General features: G+C 40.8%; 2 protein-coding genes across 2 annotated transcripts in view; both read left to right on the top strand.

The window, feature by feature from the left end:
* LOC124253359 lies at positions 1-6,186 on the top strand. The gene is made up of 5 exons (XM_046687108.1): positions 1-276; positions 3,247-4,139; positions 4,419-4,526; positions 5,295-5,459; positions 6,037-6,186. The coding sequence occupies exons 2-5, from the start codon at positions 3,249-3,251 to the stop codon at positions 6,049-6,051; spliced, it is 1,179 nt and encodes a 392-aa protein (XP_046543064.1). The 5' UTR covers positions 1-276; positions 3,247-3,248; the 3' UTR covers positions 6,052-6,186.
* Positions 6,059-23,894, top strand: part of LOC124253350 (tyrosine-protein kinase JAK2-like) — a 27,483-nt gene continuing 9,647 nt past the window's right edge. Inside the window, exons 1-9 of the mRNA XM_046687101.1 lie at positions 6,059-6,326; positions 8,927-9,067; positions 11,779-11,931; positions 13,286-13,536; positions 16,429-16,593; positions 16,723-16,766; positions 16,950-16,979; positions 19,471-19,621; positions 20,147-20,330. Coding sequence (XP_046543057.1) covers positions 6,059-6,326; positions 8,927-9,067; positions 11,779-11,931; positions 13,286-13,536; positions 16,429-16,593; positions 16,723-16,766; positions 16,950-16,979; positions 19,471-19,621; positions 20,147-20,330 — 1,387 coding nt within the window. The remainder of the gene's footprint in view (positions 6,327-8,926; positions 9,068-11,778; positions 11,932-13,285; positions 13,537-16,428; positions 16,594-16,722; positions 16,767-16,949; positions 16,980-19,470; positions 19,622-20,146; positions 20,331-23,894) is intronic.

The raw sequence follows: 23,894 nt of genomic DNA on the forward strand, positions 1-23,894 counted from the left end.
CACACCGCTCCAAAGCAGGAAATTGAAAGTAGGATTCCAAGAAAGCCACATTTCCTGGAAAAGTTTGGGGATGATAAGCCTAGGCCTACAGTGACGTCATATCTGGGGTTTGCGGACTCCTTGTACAGATCTTTTATTGTCTTGAAATGTCACCGACAACAGTCTCGATGACACTGTTCCCGGATTGATAAACATAGCATTTCCAGTTAGCTCAGTATCCGGCTGTTGACATATATGTCTGGTTGAGGGTGTGACGTCTCCGCCTGCTACATCCAGGTACGTCTCTTAGTCTTATGATTCTGGAATATTTATTTATTCCATTACCAAATTTCCAAAGCTAAAACTGTCTAATCCATTAAACGCCTTTGAAAACTATGTCAAGAAGCACAGGATACACTCACACCCACTCCCTGGTCTTCTCATAGCATCCTAGTAATACCATAGCCCATACAATATCAGAAAATATGCATGTAGAATGGCATTGTTTGTTTTGCTGTTTGGAGGGTTATATGGATGTCACCTTCTTTATAATGAGGAACACAATGATCGGAGTGTATGCGTTTTCCTGCATCAGGTGAATCTTCTTTTCTAAGATGAGAACGTATTTTGTTTCGATCTGTCCTCGCGCTCCAAAACATTGTGTTCCTTATAATAAAGAAACTGACAGTGATAAAACTCTCTGCCCTAATGCCATATATGTTTTGAAGTGTGTTTCTCTCTGTGTCCGTCTTTGTAAATGTGGTACTGTAATCTTGTCTGGTGTAACAAAGCACGGTTAACCAGCTGATTACGTGAGAAGTGCTAGGGTATTATTACACAGTCATTATCTTGCATTCATGTCTCATTCTGGGGGGGTCACTGACTCACTGCCGAACAGAATGAATCATGAAGTAAATACCCGTTACATTTCAATCTTGCTTCATTCAAAGACTGTATGGTTGTCTGTCCCAGCATCAAGTACACGACACAAAACATGCAAAATGCTTAGTTAATGTTAAACTTAAACTGGATTGATGTTACATCTTTGCAGTCCTAGTGAAGATAAAACTGTCAACGTTTTCTCATGTCTGATTGCATGGAAGGCTGCATGGTGAAGTGAGATTACATGGCCTCCATTTCAGGAAACTGATGTCATTCATTATTTATGTTTGTCGTGAAACCAGTGTCAAGGAAGTTATGTTATGCAACAATACAGGTATGGAGTATGAATCACTGACATTAAGTAATTGGTTGTTTGTATGCCCTTGACACTTTGTTATCCCAGTTGATGCACATTCACATATTTTGTAAAGAAGTCATGTCTTGTACTTGATTGTCAAATGTATGACAGAGGTACAGATAAGCTGCGTTTCTGCATAAATGAATCAAATATTTATGTGAAAACTCAATTCCTATTAAGTCTATTGCGTACAAGTATGCTTGATATATTTGTAAATACTCAATAAATTTGATCTAACATGCGTACACACAAAAATGTCAAATCTTAGCTGGCGTAGTGTAGTATTCAGCAAACCTACTAGAATTTGAAGTAAGCAGACCCATGCGCTACAGATGGAGGTTACTGAGGATAGATAGAATAACTGAGGTATATTGTGAGGTTCTATTTCAGCACATGAACTTGGCAACTTGCAGTCTTTCTTATATTTTCTTATATTACAGATCAAATATAAATAACACACACGTAAACCAACATGTACACTTTATTATATTTTCACAAATAATGAAAAATGGCAAAATACCCAATTGAGTTTGAGTGACGTGAGTACAACTTATTTGGTTACTCAAAGGAAAATCAGGATACCCAATTGAGATGAACACAAGCGAGTACATAACTCAATGACCCAAAAAGTTATCTGTAGCTCTGGTATGATGTCCTGTTAAGAATACACAGGACGTAGGCTTTGCCATACCTTCACATTGATCCTGTTCCAATTGGCACAAGAGGGAAATAGCTGTCCAATGAAATTACTCTGAGCGAAAGACATTTTGTCGAGTGTTAGTAATTGGGAAAATGTGATGGAGACATCCCTGGTGAAGCACACCCACCCACGCTCCAATGCACCCACACAAGCATGCATATACACACCCACACATGTATCTGCACATTGACACACATACAAACACACTCGCACATGCACACACCCAAACATGCACCCACACATCAAGCACCCACACATGCACCCACACATCAATGCACACATCAAGCACCCACCCATGCACACCCTCACACATACGTCCACGCTCAGATTCACCCACACAAGCACACACTCACACACCCACAATGCTGCATACCCACACATGCACCTGCACACCAACGTACACCGTCACACTTCCTCACACATACGTCCACGCTCAGATTCACCCACACAAGCACACACTCACACACCCACAATGCTGCATACCCACACATGCACCTGAACACCAACCCACACCAACATACCCGTGAGCACACTCACACATGCACACCCACGCATGCACCTGCACCTGCACACCAACGTACACCAACGCACACGGAGAGCGGAAGGTCGCGGGTCAATCCCCGGTCACGTCATACCAAAAGACGTTAAATTATGTTACTTGTTGGTCCCTGCCTGGCACTCGGCATTAATCATGTTAATGGGTACGGCAAGGACTGGTCTGCTCGGAGTCTGTATAATGCATTGAGTAGAGTATTCATGCTTAACTGCAGCATGGTATCACAGTGAGCTAACACTATAAAACCAGTCTGGGCTAGTACAAGCATCCACACACACATGCATGCACGTTGTCATATGAGCGAAATGTTCTTAAGAACGATGTTAAACCCCACCTCACCTCACCTCACTTCAAACTACTGAGTTATTAGGACTGAAGACCCTTGAAGATCTGGTTCAGAATTGATCTTCAGTAACCCATGCTTGTCGTAAAAGGCGACTAATGGGATCGGGTGGTCAGACTCGCTGACCTGGTTGACACATGTCGTATCCCAATTGCGTAGATCGATGTTCATGCTGTTGATCACTGGATTGTCTGGTCCAGACTCGATTATTTACAGACGGCCATATAGCTGGAATATTGCTGAGTGTGGCGTAAAACTAAACTCACTCACTCACTATTAGGACTGAAATAGAGGATTTTTTCAAGTATGGCCTCATTTGTTTTGTTTATCCATCAAGTTAATGTTAAACGTGGCAGTCAGGGTTGGCATTGTGGCTGCTAATGTTCTGGTGTATATGCTGAAAATAATTAACTCCTCTTTATTTTCAGCTATGAGTTCCACAGCCTATTCTCAGCCTCTGCCAAACAGTGGTGTGAAGATTAACTTCTATGGTGGGATTCCATACTTGTTGATCCCAGATAAAGAACTCCCATTGTCCGTGGAGGAAATATGTGAGAAGGCTGCCAACTATGTCGCTTCCCTACTGCCGTCTTCTCCTGACACAGAAGACGGTGCTGTTGGTTACAGAATGGCTTCATTAACACTGCCGATGTTCTCCCTCATCAACCCCCATCACACTCAGTGGATGACAATGAGGGAGAAACTAAATAGGCATGATTTCCTGTACGAGTACTTCTTCAGAATACGGTTTCGATTTTTCACTTCAAATTTAAGGGATCTTGAGAAGTTAGACCGACAAACATGGGAGTACTTGTTCTGGCAGTTCCGAGATGACTTTGTTAACGATAGATTTCACAGCATGTACAACAAGGACCTTGAACGCCCTAAAGTTTTGGGTTTTGTTGTGATGGGGTATTTCATCCCTAAACTTACTACCATGGCACAAAACAGTCCAGTTCATGGCAGCACATATCGCCAGCTTCAGTCATCAAACAAGGTTCATCCTAGAGTTACAGTTTGTGGTCTCAAGAAACATTTACCACAGAGAGAGCGTCTCAGTTTCCGCTGGCCCTGGCCATATTATCGTTTATATCGGAGTGTGAAGGAGGAAGTTGGGATATTTGCAGGTTCCCATGGCAATATAGGCGTGGAGAGATACATGCAGACATATATGAATGGTGTTCTGGAGGAAGTGGCTAAATACGGATCAGAGTGTTACCTGGCAATAGAGCTTCTACAGACAAATCCAGACAGAACACAGGCTGTAGACATTGTCGTGGATCCATTCTGTTCCCGGCCACCGGGGATCTACTTTTATTTAGTATGTACTTTCATTCATGATCTGGACAAATATACATAAACAGAGGCTCTTGGATATTGTTCAGTTTTTTATTACAATTTCTTAATTTTAGTATATTCTACATGTTGTATCATGTTTTAAAGTGATCAGAATGATCTAGGCTAAATATAATGTTCGAAATATTTTCTTGCAAATTATTATTTGGAACTTTCACTTTTAGGCAGTTTGTCTCTATGCAGCAAATATTTGACAATTAATGTAAAGAATTAATGATTATTATTTCTGTTTGATGTTTGGCAGGAATTTGTGTGCAGATTTGAAGATGTTGAGAATCTGGTACTTGCCACATCCTCGGATCCAGCTTTTGGTGTGGAGGTTAGACTGATACGGAGGAATGGTGCCCCAAAGGTATATATTTCAGTTCCACTGTCAGAGGCACCTTTGTTGCTCAACTGTGTTGTCTCCATACACCGTGAGATAACAAAGATTCATACAACAAAACGGTAATAGAGACAGTGATAATGATTACAAATACTGGTGACAGTTTTCTTGGATAAATGGGGGAAAGCGGGTTGTCTATGTAAATGTGAAATTAGAAATAACTGTTATAGTAAACTTCAAGTAAAATCAGACCCATGAAGGTCCGAGTTAGAATGAACCTTCAGTGACCCATGCTTGTCGTAAGAGGCGACTAACGGGATCGGGTGGTCAGGCTCGCTGATTTGGTTGACATGTCATTGGTTCCCAATTGCGCGGATTGATGCTCATGTTGTTGATCCCTGGATTGTCTGGTCCAGACTCGATTATTTACAGACCACCGCCACATAGCTGGAATATTGCTGAGTGCAGCGTGAAACTAAACTCACTCACTCACTCAAGTAAAATCAAAGGCTGAAATTGTTTCTAGAATTAATACTTTTAAGATATCAGTTAACCATGTTCCACATGTAATATGTAGTTTGTACATCTATTAAGACAATGGACAGTTAAACTTGTAACTAGTGTTTTACAAGCCCCGGTAGCCTAAACTTGTTTAACAGGTTACATAACTTACAAGTCTGTAAATGACATTTTTAACAATAGCCCTTTTAAATTGTAAAAATATAATATGTGAGTCTAATTATCAAAACAATATGCGGACATTTGATCAATAATATGTTTTGTTTGATTGTTTAGATTCTGAGGTTCAAAGAGAGCAAGATGGCAGAATCATTTGTGTCCTGTGTGGATGGATACTGTCGTCTCCTGCACAACTTCTATGACAGCATTGCTACACAGGTGCTTGTGGAACCCCCCCTCACTCACCCTGCTCAGGGAACTCAAGGCTTTTGGACCAATGCTGTGAGTATACTACAGCCTACACTAAAACCAAATCATAGCAGTTCAGTTTCTTTCAGACTAGTCCAGAAGATAAGTCAAACCCTTACTTCACCCTCACTTCACTAATCCTCAGATTTGTAGCAAAATTGAAGCATTGAGAACTGGGTCAGAATTCTAGCCCTTTAGTGCTGCTGGTCCTTGATGATCATCTCTGGGTTTGTGCTGGTCCTGAACACATTTCAAAGACTGCATAACTCGACATTAATTGAAATAAGTGAAAGTTGATTTATCATCAGGTCAGCGGTCAGCAATAGTACAACTACATATAATAATAGCAAAATGGTTTTCATTCAGGTCAGTTTGATGAGGCTGTCAGTGTACAAAGCAACATTAGTTCTATGACTGGCGTATGTCTAATGTTAAAATAAAGTACACTAACCTTAGCACTAATATCACGTTATAGAATGTTTACATTATATGCTATGTTTTATACTGTGGAGTTAAACCCAACTCACTCACCTAATGAATCATTTCTCCTATCCATCTTGTACATGTCTCTCTTTTAAGTCTCAATTTTGCTCCTTCATTATGTTGATAGGACAGTAGATGCTGAGAGTAAGATGCAGAAGGAGTTATCTGCCTTTGACGATGATCTCAACCAGCGAGAGATGTGTTTCCTCATATACCAGAGTGTTCATAGTCTCACGGAGTTCTGGGTAATGAAGCAGGCTCGCAAGGAGGAATCGGCGGTGCACCTGCGATTGTCTTACAATCGGCAAACCCAGAAATTCACACTGTACAAAGATACAGGAGACATGATTTTTCAGACACCTGCAGATCTTCTGATGCATTTCAGGAAACAAGCCAATATGATCCGCCCCAAAACTGGTACGGTTGTTGTAAAACAGCAAGGTTCTACAGTATTGAACAAACTTTATTGATAGCAACTTGATACTGGTTCAACAATCTGTATCGAAACGTCGTACTCACAATATAAAGAAGTTGCTATCCATAAAGTTTGTTCAATATTCTCAACTTCTAAAATGCCTCTCAAACAAGCAAGATTAATTTGTATTGATTGTCCAAACTCAAACACTAATGTTGCCTTGCTCAGTGCTTCAGCCAGACAAGCACCATTGCGCCATTCACACTAAAAAATATGCAATAGCACTTTTATTCAATGCTAGAGCGCCCATTGGCACAACATTTAATATAATCCACAGGTCTTCTATAACATGGTTACCATGAATGGCAAAAGTCTCAACTGCATTGGCACACATTTTAGTAGTTAAGGTGCCAGTTGGCAACACTCAAAAAAATCCTGGCTGAAGCACTGATTGCTGTTCCAGTTGCATTACACTACTACATGCTATGCTGTCAAAGGCTGATTCGATACTGTGCAAGGCAGTTGGGTAGCCTAGTGGTTAAAGTGTTTGCTTACAGAAGCCAAACCTGGGTTCAGTTCCCCATTTAAGTCAGTATTTCTGGTGTCCACCACCATGATATTGCTGGAATATTGCTCAAAGCTGCGTAAAACCTTATTCATTCACACTAATACTGTGCTGCATTAGTTTCCTGTATAATGCAAGTTACAAATACAGTAGAGTGCAGTTGTAATGAACTCCAAAGGAACACTATCTAGACTGTAATAACTTCTTCGTTATGCAAATTTGGGCTAAAATAGAAAGCAAGTGCTTGGGACCGCCCAACCCCCCAGTTTGTTATATCTGTCAGTTAATTATTAGTGTTTTGGATATATACATGGTTTAATGTACTTAGAATCGTGTGTTTAATGTGGATAGCGTTCTATTGGGTCGTTCAGCAGTGGTCAACTGGATTCATTTATGGCTATGAGACATAGACCTGAAGTGAATTTATTCATCAAACTTAAAGAGGTTGGATACCTTTGTTTGTGCTGTATACCATATGCGATGTTATGTGACAGTAGGAGCGTGTATCAGTTATTTCCCTTTATCTTGCTTCTAATCATCCTTCTGCCACGCAAGCATTATCCTGAGGTAGGTAGGTAGGTAGATAAGGTTTTAGGGCGACCTTGGGCCTTAAAAGGCCTATATGCGCCCAACACTTAAGAAATTGTTATATTTTTGTTCAGTTAAATTACGTCGTACTTATTACGTCGTTTTAATGAGGAAGTGTAATACAGCTCTTTGTATGCAACCATACATTAATTATCGCCAAGTATTGCGTTCATTGTAAAAGTATTTTTGGTTTTGTTAAGCACAGTTTCTTTAAGAGCCTATCCTGAAGTAAACCTGGGCAAGAGTTATCTCCCGTTATCAAATTTAGTTTGGGTATGCTGTTTTAATTGAAGATAATGTTGATACCCTCTGGTAACATATTTTTTATATTTTTTAATATTAATCTAGTGTGAATTTACTATATAAAAAATCATTTAAAAAAATAAATGTTGTTATTATAAACATCTTTTTTTCATTGATGAATCAATATTTTTTATAAATTCCTATTTTTTTAGAAGTTAATTAATGTGTCAAATTATACTGCCTTGAAAATTGATTGTCCTGCTTTATTTCATATCAGTACTGAAATATATTTATGAAAAAAACACATATTTAATAATAAAAGTAAACAATTTAATTTTGAAAGAACTTTTATTGACATATTACTTTTTACAGACGATGCAACAAGGGGCGCCACTTGTCAAACAAATGCTGTGGTGACTTGCTATTTTCATTACATAATTAGTTTCGGGACACTTTTTTCTGCAAAATGATAACAAATTTAGCAATTTCTTGACATTTTGATATTTTGTATCCAACCTCCTTAAGCAATGGCTATTGTATCTCCAATAATAGTATAGATATGATGGATATTTGATGGAGGACTAATCCAGAAACCATGTTATCGGCATAGAATTAAAGTAATTCTGTACAATGATACAACCCAAAAAAGATACAGAACTATATTTACAATCTTCAACCAATATTTATGGTATTTATTTGGAGGATCGGTAGGGATCATTCAGTATGCGTCCAAAAAGGCAAAGAAAACATAGTGCGTACCAGGGAATAAGTGTCTACTTTAAGATTATTAGGGTACTAGTAATTCAAGGTCACTTGCATCTTACTTAATTGTGATCATGTGTACGTAATGTGAGCATCTAAGATGTATCATACAATAATACACACAAATTTTGATATGCACAACTACTTGTATTAATTAGACCAGTGAAGATCCGGGGTAGAATAGGTCTTCAGCAACCCATGCTTGCCACAAAAGGCAACTATGCCTGTCGTAAGAGGCAACTTACAGGATCGAGTGGTCAGACTCGCTGACTTGGTTGACATATGTCATTGGTTCCAAGTTGCGCAGATCGATGCTCATGCTGTTGATCACTGGATTGTCTGGTCCAGACTTGATTATTTACAGACCGCCACCATATAACTGGAATATTGCTGAGTGTGGCGTAAAACTGAAATCACTCACCCACTCACTTGTTTTTATTATAGAATGCAGCATCTCCGAGCTGTACCACAGTGATGACATTGACTACTACTGCTCCACCAACACGGCCCCTACCGCGTCCACCTCGAGGAAGGAGCCGTCACTGTTTGGAGTTGAAATATTTCAAGAGGATTTCAAGATTGTTGGTAGGTCCACTTCATCACAAGAAAAGATATTGAGGATGTTACACAGTGTTACACAGAATCACACTCATTCATTTCTGTGTACCCTTCAGCTTCATGTCACCATGGTAACAGATTTGCGTACACTTTCAGTTCTCCACAATAGCTCCTTTTCTTCAAGGGCTGTAACGATGCATCAAACTATCGATGGATTGCAGTTGTTGAGTCTCCGATAGCAGTTAATTGATGGTAGAAACAAAAAACTATTGATGCATCGATAGTATGTGTGACTATCGATAGTTTAGTAACAGACGTCCGTTGATAAATGCGCAACACAAAATACAGGATGTTTGGGTGCAGACTTGCAGCCTCATTGAGTTTGTTTTAACTGTTTACTTGATCAAGTTTCTTGTCAGTTATTAAAAGAGACTGAAACTACATCAACTTGTTTTTATTTCATATAAACTATACATTCATTTGGGAAATGACTTCAAATGAGAAAATTCAAGGGGGAAAAAACCAGTTACAATAGTATTGCAATAGTTGTGTGCAATAGACTATCGCTATCGCAATAGTATGTCGCAATAGTTGTTTCCCCCTCAATAGTCACCCCTAGTTTGCATTTCAGCTTGTTTTCATTAAAGAGAAAAAACTCCAACTTTGAAAATGTTGAAAAATTGATTGGTTGTTTCTTACAATATAATATTTTTAAATTTCTATAGCGTATCGGGATATCATAACCTGTGTCAACTCTCAACTGATTACCTATGATTGTTTCAACTGTTTCATATCAGTGCCTCGTTGGTCAGCAGTGATAGCACATTGGATTTCTATGTTAATGATATCCATGGTCCTTTAAAGAATTCAATATAGTCAGTCAATCAACATGTTATCTTCTAATCCTTTGAAACAAGTAGTTTGTTTTTACACAGATGCCTAGATGTGGGTGTATTTCCATCTGCTTTACTAAACCTACATATATAAACACTTTTGACAAATTCACTGTGTAAGTTAATACTGATTATTCCATCAAGATTTGATTGAAGTTGTTTTTTGCAACTCAGCTGGCCATTACATAACATGTAATACTTTCACCACATCAAACCTTATTCTTAGATTGAATAATTACACCAGACATGAGAAGAACCAAACACGAACTGGAACATTTGTCATTGGCCCTGTATAGAGGCATAGATGAGATCAGATCCTGGTACTTTAAACTTGTCTATCACAGGAGCCTGCCAACACACATTTGTCATTGGCCCCGTATAGAGGCATAGATGAGATCAGATCCTGGTACTTTAAACTAGTCTATCACTGGAGCCTGCCAACACACATTTGTCATTGGCCCCGTATAGATGCATAGATGAGATCAGATCCTGGTACTATAAACTTGTCTATCACTGGAGCCTGCCAACACACATTTGTCATTGGCCCCGTATAGAGGCATAGATGAGATCAGATCCTGGTACTTTAAACTTGTCTATCACTGGAGCCTGCCAACACACATTTGTCATTGGCCCCGTATAGAGGCATAGATGAGATCAGATCCTGGTACTTTAAACTTGTCTATCACTGGAGCCTGCCAACACACATTTGTCATTGGCCCCGTATAGATGCATAGATGAGATCAGATCCTGATACTATAAACTTGTCTATCACTGGAGCCTGCCAACACACATTTGTCATTGGCCCCATAGATGAGATCAGATAGAGGCATAGATGAGATCAGATCCTGATACTATAAACTTGTCTATCACTGGAGCCTGCCAACACACATTTGTCATTGGCCCATAGATGCATAGATGAGATCAGATCCTGGTACTTTAAACTTGTCTATCACTGGAGCCTGCCAACACACATTTGTCATTGGCCCGAGATAGAGGCATAGATGAGATCAGATCCTGGTACTTTAAACTTGTCTATCACTGGAGCCTGCCAACACACATTTGTCATTGGCCCCGTATAGAGGCATAGATGAGATCAGATCCTGATACTATAAACTTGTCTATCACTGGAGCCTGCCAACACACATTTGTCATTGGCCCCGTATAGATGCATAGATGAGATCAGATCCTGATACTATAAACTTGTCTATCACTGGAGCCTGCCAACACACATTTGTCATTGGCCCCGTATAGAGGCATAGATGAGATCAGATCCTGATACTATAAACTTGTCTATCACTGGAGCCTGCCAACACACATTTGTCATTGGCCCCGTATAGAGGCATAGATGAGATCAGATCCTGGGCCCTGTTTCACAAAGCTCTCGTAAGCCTTATACCTCATAACCTTTCTCGTAGTATTCATACTTCCTATACTGTAACTTTTACTTACGATAGTCAAAGCGCTACGAGAGCTTTGTGAAACGGGGCCCTGGTTCTTTGAACTTGTTCATCACTGGAGCCTGCTGAACCGATGGCCTTGTTGCACTGAGTGACCTGTGTGTGCCATTATACCAGACAACATGACAGGTACTCATACTATCCTCCACTGGTTCCTCCATCCATCTAGTCAACAATGGATTGTGTATAGGTGAGAGAGCATCCTTGTAGCCATATTCCATTTACAGGGTGGCAGGCCATAAATTCGAATCAAATGCAGGCCTTCACTATTCATGCAAATACATTGCCCATTATGTTTCTCTCCCGCCCAATTTTTCTTACTACACCAGTTTAATATTACCAGTCCGACTTGACCTCCATTCACTGGCTGACTGACCTGATGTTACAGGGCGGGGCAAGTTCACCCAGGTGTCAGAGGGGATGCTGTACGACGATGACAAGGATGAGAAAGTCACCATTAAAGAACTCATACTTGTTGAACGGCACAAGAGTGAGGTTGGTATAGCATCTGTTCCATCTGAGTCGTGGAGAATAGTCAGTTGTATGTCCCTGTGAACACAGGAGAATAGTCATGTATTATCTTCCTGTGAACCTAGGAGAATGGTCAGTTGTATGTACCTGTGAACACAGGAGAATAGTCAGTTGTATGTACCTGTGAACACAGGAGAATAGTCAGTTGTATGTACCTGTGAACCTAGGAGAATAGTTAGTTGTATGTACCTGTGAACACAGGAGAATAGTCAGGTGTATGTACCTGTGAACCTAGGAGAATAGTTAGTTGTATGTACCTGTGAACACAGGAGAATAGTCAGTTGTATGTACCTGTGAACCTAGGAGAATAGTCAGGTGTATGTACCTGTGAACACAGGAGAATAGTCAGTTGTATGTACCTGTGAACACAGGAGAATAGTCAGTTGTATGTACCTGTGAACACAGGAGAATAGTTAGTTGTATGTCCCTGTGAACCTAGGAGAATAGTTAGTTGTATGTACCTGTGAACACAGGAGAATAGTCAGTTGTTAGTACCTGTGAACCTAGGAGAATAGTCAGTTGTATGTACCTGTGAACACAGGAGAATAGTCAGTTGTATGTACCTGTGAACACAGGAGAATAGTCAGTTGTTAGTACCTGTGAACACAGGAGAATAGTCAGTTGTTAGTACCTGTGAACACAGGAGAATGGTCAGTTGTATGTACCTGTGAACACAGGAGAATAGTCAGTTGTATGTCCCTGTGAACCTAGGAGAATAGTTAGTTGTATGTACCTGTGAACACAGGAGAATAGTCAGTTGTTAGTACCTGTGAACACAGGAGAATAGTCAGGTGTATGTCCCTGTGAACCTAGGAGAATAGTCAGTTGTATGTACCTGTGAACACAGGAGAATAGTCAGTTGTATGTCCCTGTGAACCTAGGAGAATAGTCAGGTGTATGTACCTGTGAACCTAGGAGAATAGTCAGTTGTATGTCCCTGTGAACACAGGAGAATAGTCAGTTGTATGTACCTGTGAACCTAGGAGAATAGTCAGTTGTATGTACCTGTGAACCTAGGAGAATAGTCAGTTGTATGTACCTGTGAACACAGGAGAATAGTCAGTTGTATGTACCTGTGAACACAGGAGAATGGTCAGTTGTATGTACCTGTGAACACAGGAGAATAGTCAGTTGTATGTACCTGTGAACACAGGAGAATAGTCAGTTGTATGTACCTGTGAACACAGGAGAATAGTCAGTTGTATGTACCTGTGAACACAGGAGAATAGTCAGTTGTTAGTACCTGTGAACACAGGAGAATGGTCAGGTGTATGTACCTGTGAACCTAGGAGAATAGTCAGTTGTATGTCCCTGTGAACCTAGGAGTCATTTGTATATACCTGTAATAACACTTTTTCTCTCAGATTTGTCTGATGCTTGTTATCTTCTGCACATCCAGGACTTCCAGCAGGGTGTGTGGAAACTCATGCAGTTGGAGCACCACAAGACGTTTGTAAAGCTGCACGGTGTGTTGATGGCGCCGCCATTCAGAGTCATCCTGGAGCATGCTCCCATGGGTGACCTGCTGACACTGCTGAGGCGCTCATCCATGCCGTTCAGTCTCGTCCAGATCATCTCTGTTGTTGAGCAGCTGACGCAAGGACTCAAGGCCATGGTAGGATGATCCACTTCCTGACTACACTGTAATATTCTTGGGGATCACAGGGTTTTGATATAAGGTTCCGGTCAGACGGTTGGTGACCTACCTTAATAATCTTGGTGGGTGATGGACTGGTGTTCTATGCTCTGGTCAGATACGCAGCCACTTGGTGACCGACCTTAATAATCTTGGTTGGTGGTGGACTTGGGATTAAGGCTCTGGTCAGATACACAGCCACTTGTTGACCGACCTTAATAATCTTGTGGGTTGCCAGACTGAATTGAAACCATGGATGTTTTCTTGATACTGTCATTAAACAATATATCACATGACTAGCCATTGTTATGGGTAGTCCTTTTGGTACTTGAGTCGGTTAGTTCCTGGGAAGCAGAATAGTTTAAACACAGAGGTCAGATTGGAGGGATTATCGCCAAGAATCAGTGGTTGCTGACAATAGGCGGTCAATGTGATTACAAACAAGTTGTGTGATATGAAAGAGTGAAAAAATGAAAAACAAGTGATATTGTGTTGTAGACATCAACACACGAATAAATATCTCCATGAGAAGTGGGAATGAACTTTTTAGTTGAATTGTTGTAACTGGGCATGAGCCATTGTGGAAATGAAAGAACTTGTTGCCATTTGAAGATACATTTATGATGTTTTGGTGATATCAGTCAATTAACATGAGTGAGCAAATTAATCAGCCATCACTCACATTCAGTCATCAAAAGCGAACTCAGACAGTTCTAGTGAACATAACCCAGTAAATTCAAACTCAGTCAATTACAAATTTAATGAGCAAGTTAGGTGAGGTGAAATGGGGTTTACGCTGTACTTCGAATATTTCGTTCATATGATGATGTGCATGTGTATGTGTGCTGCTTGTACTAGCCCAGACTTAAGCTGGTTTTATAGTGCTAGCTCACTGAGATACCATGCCACAGTGAAGCATGAATACCCCACTCAGACACAGTATACTGACTCCGAGCCGACCAGTCCTTGTTGTACCCATTAATGCCTAGTGCCAGGCAGGGACCAACAAGTACCATATTTTAAGGACGGGGATCGAACCAATGAGCAAATTAAACAATGATCACTGTTGATAATGAATAATAATGTGAAATATGATTATAATAATATGAAAATATGTTATTTCCATATTGCAGTGAATATAACTCAGTTACTCATAACTCAAACTCAGCTGGGCGGTGCGATGGCCTTGGGGTTAAAGCGTCTGCTCGTTACGCTGAAGACCCGAATTTTGAATCCCCACATGGGTACAGTGTGTGAAGCCCATGTCTGGTGTCCCCCGCGATGATATTCCTGGAATATTGCTAAATGCAGCGTAAAACCCAACTCACTCACTCACTCACTCAAACTCAGCTCACACCAATCAAATCCCATTTCGCTTCACATCCCAGACTTTTTTCATCCCTTAAAATCACATTATCACCACATCAAATAGATTATACTGAAACTACCCATTCTGCTCCCCAGTAATAACCCCTTGAGTCCTACTTAAAACCAACACTAGCGAAGTACCAAAGTTAGCTGTCGTTACCCTATCAACCTCGTCTAATCTGCTCTATGTACCAAAGTGGAACCTCAAATCATTTGGCTACAGGTCTTACCAGAACATGGCATCTATCAAATGGAATTCCCTCATTGATGACCTTAAGCTGTCTCCAACCCTTGAAAACTTTAAGCGTCACCTCAAAACCTTTCTCTACAAAAAGTTCTATGGACTTCAATAATGCCTTATTGATTGTTAGTGCTATGAGCATACCTGGTGTGAAGTTTGGCGCTATATAAATGGACACATTATTTTTATCCCCCGCAAAGTTTTTTGCGGGGGGTATTAAAATGGACTCCGTCCGTGCGTCCGTCGGTCCGTGCACATTGGTCTTTTCCGGAGCAGAACTCTAAAACCGTTCAATATTTCTTCACCAAACTTGGCATGTAGATAGATCTCGTGGTGTACTGGTGCCTTTTGGTATTTTTGGAATTCTGAATAACATATTTTTGGCATTTCCATGGCAACAAGTTTGACTTAGCCTGAAATTGGTGATAGTGCTCCTTTCTGGAGCAGAACTTTAAAAACCTTTCAATACTCTCCTTCCACTTTTCTATATACACACCTAAACATTTGACATAATCATAACTCGTAGACATAATCATGAAGAGTACTTAGCCATGGCGGGGATATTGATGACTTTGTCTTCTTGTTATTATTATTATCACTGCCTATGAGGTGAAATTTTTGTATAATTACCAGGAGAATGGGGATCACCATATGCACGGGGTAGAACATCTCATATTACAGGTGATGTCAGATGGCATCTAATAGCCACTGATTTTGTTTTAACAGTAAAACTAGACTATTTGAGAACTATTTTGATGTATAAGCTTCCACTCTGTGTGAATTCTCGTTTAGGCTATAAATAAGTTTAAATGAACCTCACCTTGGTAATGATTGCCCAGGGAGGTGAAACCAGTCTCTGCCACTGGAGAGCTAGAAGTAAGGATTTCTCAGATTTACAGACACATAACAGTTCATTTTACATGTATATTTCTACTTATTTGTTTATATTTTTGGATTGCAATAAACATTTAATAAGCAAAAACTGTAATGAATAATGAAATTACATTTTCATAACATCCCCAATTAGTTGCCCTTATGACTTAACATGTGATAATGTGTGAACCTGAAATCAGTTCATTCGACCAAGCATCAATTAAAGAAACTTTGGGACGCTAACATGTTTTTATTACAAATGTAGGGATCCTGTAATAGTCAGATGTTAGCTTGGATTTCGAAAGTTTGTTCAAGGGGGGTCACCTTATACATGGGTCTCTTTGTACACGGAGATGTACTCACAGTACATTCACTTGGTGTGTTTTCAGGAAGAGAAACATATCTTTCACGGCAACCTTCGGTGTCGGAACATTTTGGTGATGAACGTGACAGCCCTTGACCTGCTTGTGAGGATCAGTGACCCGGGGATGGAAGCTTATTATGTCAGCAATGCCATCAGTGACGAACATAACAGTGAGAACAGAAAGAGAACGGTCAGTCAACAGTGAACGATAGAGTTATGTAGAGCTTATGTTAACAATGCTATCAGTGAGGAACAGCAAAAAGAGAGCGGTCAGTCAACAGTGAACATATAGAATTATGTTAGCAATGCTCTCATGTAGAGTTATGTTAGCAATGCTATCAGTGAGGAACAGAAAAGAGAACGGTCAGTCAACAGTGAACATGTAGAGTTTATGTCAACAATGCTATCAGTGAGGAACAGAAAAGAGAACGGTCAGTCAACAGTGAACATGTAGAGTTTATGTCAGCAATGCTATCAGTGAGGAACAGAAAAGAGAACGGTCAGTCAACAGTGAACATGTAGAGTTTATGTTAGCAATGCTATCAGTGATATCAGTGAGGAACAGAACAGAGAACGGTCAGTCAACAGTGAACATATAGAGTTATGTTAGCAATGCTATCAGTGAGGAACAGAACAGAGAATGGTCAGTCAACAGTGAACATATAGAGTTTGTGTTAGCAATGCTATCAGTGAGGAACAGAACAGAGAACGGTCAGTCAACAGTGAATACATACAGCTGAATATTCCTGAACAGCTATCCCTCTAAAGTTCTCAGTGCATGAAAATATAATAAAAGCAAACATCAGACTTTTCATGCACATGTACAAGATAAATACGTCAAGATAAATACGTCAGTGTATTAGTCGTAAAAAAAAAGCAATAGAAACTTTCACCACACGCTCAGAAATACAATACATACTACACACAAACCTAAAGTTCCATGTGACCACAAACAAATATCTAAATAACCTTACCAGAGCCTTGTTACTAATTCTGCAAAAACCTCACAGAGTGGGTATGATGTTTTGATTATGATCAGCGTTTCATTGAGTATTTTATGTTTATTAGTTTTCGAGCTAGATTGCAATTCATCGATCCGCTTTTGAGCCAAACGGACTATAGCACAAGTGTAGCTATTTTACTTTCATTAATGTATATTCCGCTTCAAATGATGAATACAATCTATTGTGTATTGAACCTTGTAAAACAGTTGAGCTTCTGTTCCTTAAAGAAGGGTTTCCCTTTCTTTCCATCTTTCTTCAAAACTCTCCAAGTGATTGAACTTCTTTAGCTTGACATACAGCTGAATATTCCTGAACAGCTATCCCTCTAAAGTTCTCAGTGCATGAAAATATGATAAAAGCAAACATCAGACTTTTCATGCCAACCTGCAAACTTAGTGCAAATATTTGAACTTTTTGCTCTTGTTAACCATGGCGGAAAATTTGTCAGTGATGTGAGTATGGAGTAACTTCTAACAGAAAACATTGTCATGTAGAAAGAATCTGTAAGCATTTGCAAAGACTGTTCAAAGTCGCGATAACATGTAAACAATGTTTCAAAAAAAAGACTGAATGCGATATTTGTAAAAAATTGTATTTTCCACCAAACATGTTATCTTAGTATGATCACGCTAAATATATGCATGATGTGTAAGAATTACATGCATATTGTCTCCCATTTGGTATAATTTCACTCTTCAGGGGTTGTGAGCTTTCTGCATATCAGGTGACATGTCCTCCTCAAGAAAATATTATATATAAGTAGGTGTAATGCTGCAGCCTGAGATGGAGGTGTGTAAACACCTGGCTCCCTGCTAGCATTACAATAAACCCAGCTTCTACAAAGAGTGTAATGACACTGTCCGAAGTTATTTTCAAACACCAACTAAAGTGACAAAAAAGCACAAGAAGAATAGCTACAATGTTTAATGGGTACGCAAAACCACAAGCACATGTACAAGATAAATATGTCAGTGTGTTAGTAAAACAAAGACCAATAGAAACTTTCACCACACTTTCAGAAATACAATACATACTATGCATAAACCTAAAGTACCATGGGAGCACAAACAAATATCTAAATAACCTTACCAGAGCCTTGTTACTAATTCTTCGCCAAATTAAAAAGTCCACACACACCCTGAGGCAAAACCCACATGGCCATGGTGAAGCTTCACAGCAGAAGGTCCGTCACCATCCCTCTCCCACCGAACACTGCCGCTTTCCTTACCCACTTCCCCATGCATGGATCACACAGACCACACCGACCAATCAGCACCTTGGTCTGTCACGCACATCTCTTGTGATTACAGTCCATTTCAAATTATCAGCACATGCATTCTGACAACTTCACAAGTCGGGTCTATAAACCGTTTCACACATCATAGCTCGTGAGTCGTTACATAGGGACATTGCAATAGTTGCTGTGATGAGAAACATTCAGAATTAGAAGGTTTTCATTTGACTGACAGTGCTGCAGTTGAGTATAATTCACTGGGGTAAACAATGATGTGTCATGTGTACTGTTTATGTGCTAGTTCACCAAGCTAGCATAACGAACACACCTTGTATGATTCCAAAATTGGTTCAAAATCATACTTACTGTAGAATCGTTTGCCCCAAATTATATTTTGTTCTGGAAGCTACATATTTTTCCTTATCCTGACTCATACTTATTGCTTTATCTTCCTTCCGTCGAAGGTTTAGTTGTCCCTATGTTCCCAAGAACAGTCAAACATTTACTCACCCAAACTGGACCCTTTGCCTCCTTTCCCGCCATAGTTCCATGTGACCAGCAGCCGTTATGTCACTCTCTCCATAATCAGCCCCCACTAAGCTTACAGGGAGGCCAGATAGTGGTGAGAGGGGACGGTTGGAAGGGCCCTTAGAATGTGAGTCAGAATTAGTATAAAGTATCAATTTTATCACAAAAATTACTTTTGTGACGAATTTAATGTGTATAGCTCTTTAACAAACTTAGAAAACTCTTCACAACATTTTTTTCATCCTTCATATATAAGATGTTTTATAAACTTTGATTGCTGTAACCTGTTCCTTTCTTTCAGACTTCCGTGGGTTGCAGTGGAGAGATTTGACAATCTCAAGAAACTTGATTTGGCATCTGAGATTTACTCCTTCGCAATGACATGGTGGGAGATGCTGGCGAAGGGAACCCATCCCAATGAGGCCATTAACCTACCACCTGATGCAACATGGGTAAGCTACCTTTCCATGGGCAAAGTATATCCCCAGTATGGACTCCATGTGTCTCTGTATGGATACTACACAGAGTACGTCCCCACTACACCATGCTTTGCCTCCTGTTGAAATTCAGTGCTGAGGGAATCCAGGCAGAGTATGTCCCCTCTATCCCATGTTCCTAACTAACTGAGGGAAAGTGCATTAGAGTTAGGGCTGGGATGATTCAACGAAGCACCGATACATCGCGATAAATGTAAGTTTGATACAGCTATCGTATCGTCGACTGGTGTATCGTTATAAAACGACACACGACTTTTTTTCAAAACAGTATTATCGCAGGTAAAATATTGTGATACGTATTGTATCGTGACATAGTGTATCGTCCCAGCCCTAATTAGAGGTCACCAATATTTATCTCAAATATAATGAAATATTCAGATTATAAACCAGCATTTTGTCAGTATGTTGAGTGTGATCTAGGCAATAAGTGTTTGTATGATTCTCTTCATCTTTAATATCAAAATATTTTCCTACTTTCAGAAAACCTATGTTGACTTTTTCAAGGAGGGCAACCGCCCCCCTCGCCCTGAGTCTGTGACTGCCTCTGAAGATGACCCTGCAAGTGAGTGCAAGGATGGGATCTGGAAGTACATTGAGCTGTGTTGGGACACAGACCCTGAAAACAGACCCTCCTCGAAGGATATCTCCAGGAAAGTTTACGAATGTATGTATATTACACTTCTTGTCATCAGCATGTTCAGGGCTGCATCTTGTAAGTAGGACTTCAGGGCAGTATGTTCAGGGCAGACATGTTGCAAGCAGTACCTCAGGGCAGTATGTTCAGGGCAGACATGTTGCAAGTAGGACTTCAGGGCAGTATGTTCAGGGCTGCATGTTGCAAGCAGTACCTCAGGGCAGTATGTTCAGGGCTGCATGTTGCAAGCAGTACCTCAGGGCAGTATGTTCAGGGCTGCATGTTGCAAGCAGTACCTCAGGGCAGTATGTTCAGGGCAGACATGTTGCAAGCAGTACCTCAGGGCAGTATGTTCAGGGCTGCATGTTGCAAGCAGTACCTCAGGGCAGTATGTTCAGGGCTGCATGTTGCAAGCAGTACCTCAGGGCAGTATGTTCAGGGCTGAATCTTGCAAGCAGTACCTCAGGGCAGTATGTTCAGGGCTGGCATGTTGCAAGTAAGACTTCAGGGCAGTATATTCAGGGCAGGCATGTTGCAAGTAGCACTTATGGGCAGTATGTTCAGGGCAGACATGTTGCAAGTAGGACTTCAGGGCAGTATGTTCAGGGCAGACATGTTGCAAGCAGTACCTCAGGGCAGTATGTTCAGGGCAGACATGTTGCAAGTAGGACTTCAGGGCAGTATGTTCAGGGCTGCATCTTGCAAGCAGTACCTCAGGGCAGTATGTTCAGGGCTGCATGTTGCAAGCAGTACCTCAGGGCAGTATGTTCAGGGCTGCATGTTGCAAGCAGTACCTCAGGGCAGTATGTTCAGGGCAGGCATGTTGCAAGCAGTACTTCAGGGCAGTATGTTCAGGGCTGCTTGTTGCAAGCAGTACCTCAGGGCAGTATGTTCAGGGCAGGCATGTTGCAAGTAGGACTTCAGGGCAGTATGTTCTGGGCAGACATGTTGCAAGCAGTACCTCAGGACAGTATGTTCAGGGCTGCATGTTGCAAGCAGTACCTCAGGGCAGTATGTTCAGGGCAGACATGTTGCAAGCAGTACCTCAGGGCAGTATGTTCAGGGCTGCATGTTGCAAGCAGTACCTCAGGGCAGTATGTTCAGGGCTGCATGTTGCAAGCAGTACCTCAGGGCAGTATGTTCAGGGCTGAATCTTGCAAGCAGTACCTCAGGGCAGTATGTTCAGGGCTGGCATGTTGCAAGTAGGACTTCAGGGCAGTATATTCAGGGCAGGCATGTTGCAAGTAGCACTTATGGGCAGTATGTTCAGGGCAGACATGTTGCAAGTAGGGCTTCAGGGCAGACATGTTGCAAGTAGGACTTCAGGGCAGACATGTTGCAAGTAGGACTTCAGGGCAGTATATTCAGGGCAGGCATGTTGCAAGTAGGACTTTGGGGCAGGCATGTTGCAAGTAGGACTTTGGGGCATGCATGTTGCAAGTAGCACTTATGGGCAGTATGTTCAGGGCAGACATGTTGCAAGTAGGACTTCAGGGCAGACATGTTGCAAGTAGGACTTCAGGGCAGGCATGTTGCAAGTAGCACTTATGGGCAGTATGTTCAGGGCAGACATGTTGCAAGTAGGACTTCAGGGCAGACATGTTGCAAGTAGGACTTCAGGGCAGGCATGTTGCAAGTAGGACTTCAGGGCAGGCATGTTGCAAGTGGGAGCAATAAGTATGTTGAGGCAAGGATATTGCAAGTACTGGCAAACAAGGATAGTTGAGCACCGAGCTGCCAATTGACCCGTTTTAGCATGTATGACTGTATTGTGAGCAAAGGGCCCCAGGTTGTTCGCGATCAAGTGTAGTGCTGCACCAACCATGCGAGAGTCTTATGAGCAAGGCACCCGCAGAATCAATTTCATCTTCATGCACTGCACGTGAACTAGCCTACTTCTGCTCTACCTTTCACAAACCAAATGGGTTTGCTCATTGCTGTGCACCGCCTACTACTCGTAAACGCGTTCTCTGCGCCAGTCCATCTTATCCTTGTTTGCCAGGAGGACCATATGTATGTTCAAGACAGGGATGTTTACTTTCTGGAAAATTGAAATGAATTGTCATTGTGTCCTGTGTAACATTGTATTGACATGTGGTTGTGTCCAGTGTGTGACATTGTTATAACATGGTTTTGTCCAGTGTGTGAAATTGTAATGATATGTGGTTGTGACCAGTGTGTGACATTGTAATGACATGTGGTTGTGTCCAGTGTGTGACATTGTAATGATATGTGGTTGTGACCAGTGTGTGACATTGTAATGACATGTGGTTGTGTCCAGTGTGTGACATTGTAATGACATGTGGTTGTGTCCAGTGTGTGACATTGTAATGATATGTGGTTGTGACCAGTGTGTGACATTGTAATGATATGTGGTTGTGTCTAGTGTGTGACATTGTAATGATATGTGGTTGTGTCTAGTGTGTGACATTGTAATGATATGTGGTTGTGTCCAGTGTGTGACATTGTAATGACAGTGTGTGACATTGTAATGATATAATGACGTATGTGGTTGTGACCAGTGTGTGACATGATATGTGGTTGTGTCTAGTGTGTGACATTGTAATGACATTGTGTCCAGTGTGACATTGTAATGACATTGTAATGATGATGTGGTTGTGTCCAGTGTGTGACATTGTAATGATATCTTGTGTCCAGTGTGTGAAATTGTAATGACATGTGGTTGTGTCCAGTGTGTGACATTGTAATGACATTTGGTTGTGTCAAGTGTGTGACATTGTAATGATGTGTGGTTGTGTCTAGTGTGTGACATTGTAATGATGTGTGGTTGTGTCCAGTGTGTGACATTGTAATGACAAGTGGTTGTGTCTAATGTGTGACATTGTAATGACAAGTTGTTGTGTCTAGTATGTGACATTGTAATGACAAGGTGTTGTGTCTAGTGTGTGACATTTTAATGACATGTGGTTGTGTCCAGTATGTGACATTGTAATGACATGTGGTTGTGTCTAGTGTGTGACATTGTAATGACGTGGTTGTGTCCAGTGTGTGACATTGTAATGACATGTGGTTGTGTCCAGTGTGTGACATTGTAATGACATGTGGTTGTGTCTAATGTGTTACATTTTAATGACATGTGGTTGTGTCTAGTGTGTGACATTGTAATGATGTGGTTGTGTCCAGTGTGTGACATTGTAATGACGTGGTTGTGTCCAGTGTGTGACATTTAAATGACATGTGGTTGTGTCTAGTGTGTGACATTGTAATGACATGTGGTTGTGTCTATTGTGTGACATTGTAATGACATGTGGTTGTGTCCAGTGTGTGACATTTAAATGACGTGGTTGTGTCTAGTGTGTTGCATTTTAATGACATGTGGTTGTGTCTAGTGTGTGACATTTAAATGACATGTGGTTGTGTCTAGTGTGTTGCATTTTAATGACATGTGGTTGTGTCTAGTGTGTTGCATTTTAATGACATGTGGTTGTGTCTAGTGTGTTGCATTTTAATGACATGTGGTTGTGTCTAGTGTGTTGCATTTTAATGACATGTGGTTGTGTCTAGTGTGTGACATTGTAATGACATGTGGTTGTGTCTAGTGTGTGACATTGTAATGACATGTTGTTGTGTCTA

The sequence above is a fragment of the Haliotis rubra genome, unplaced genomic scaffold (genome assembly GCF_003918875.1).
Source record: "Haliotis rubra isolate DU_JTF1 unplaced genomic scaffold, ASM391887v1 Scf54, whole genome shotgun sequence".
Classification (NCBI taxonomy): Eukaryota; Metazoa; Mollusca; class Gastropoda; order Lepetellida; family Haliotidae; genus Haliotis; species Haliotis rubra.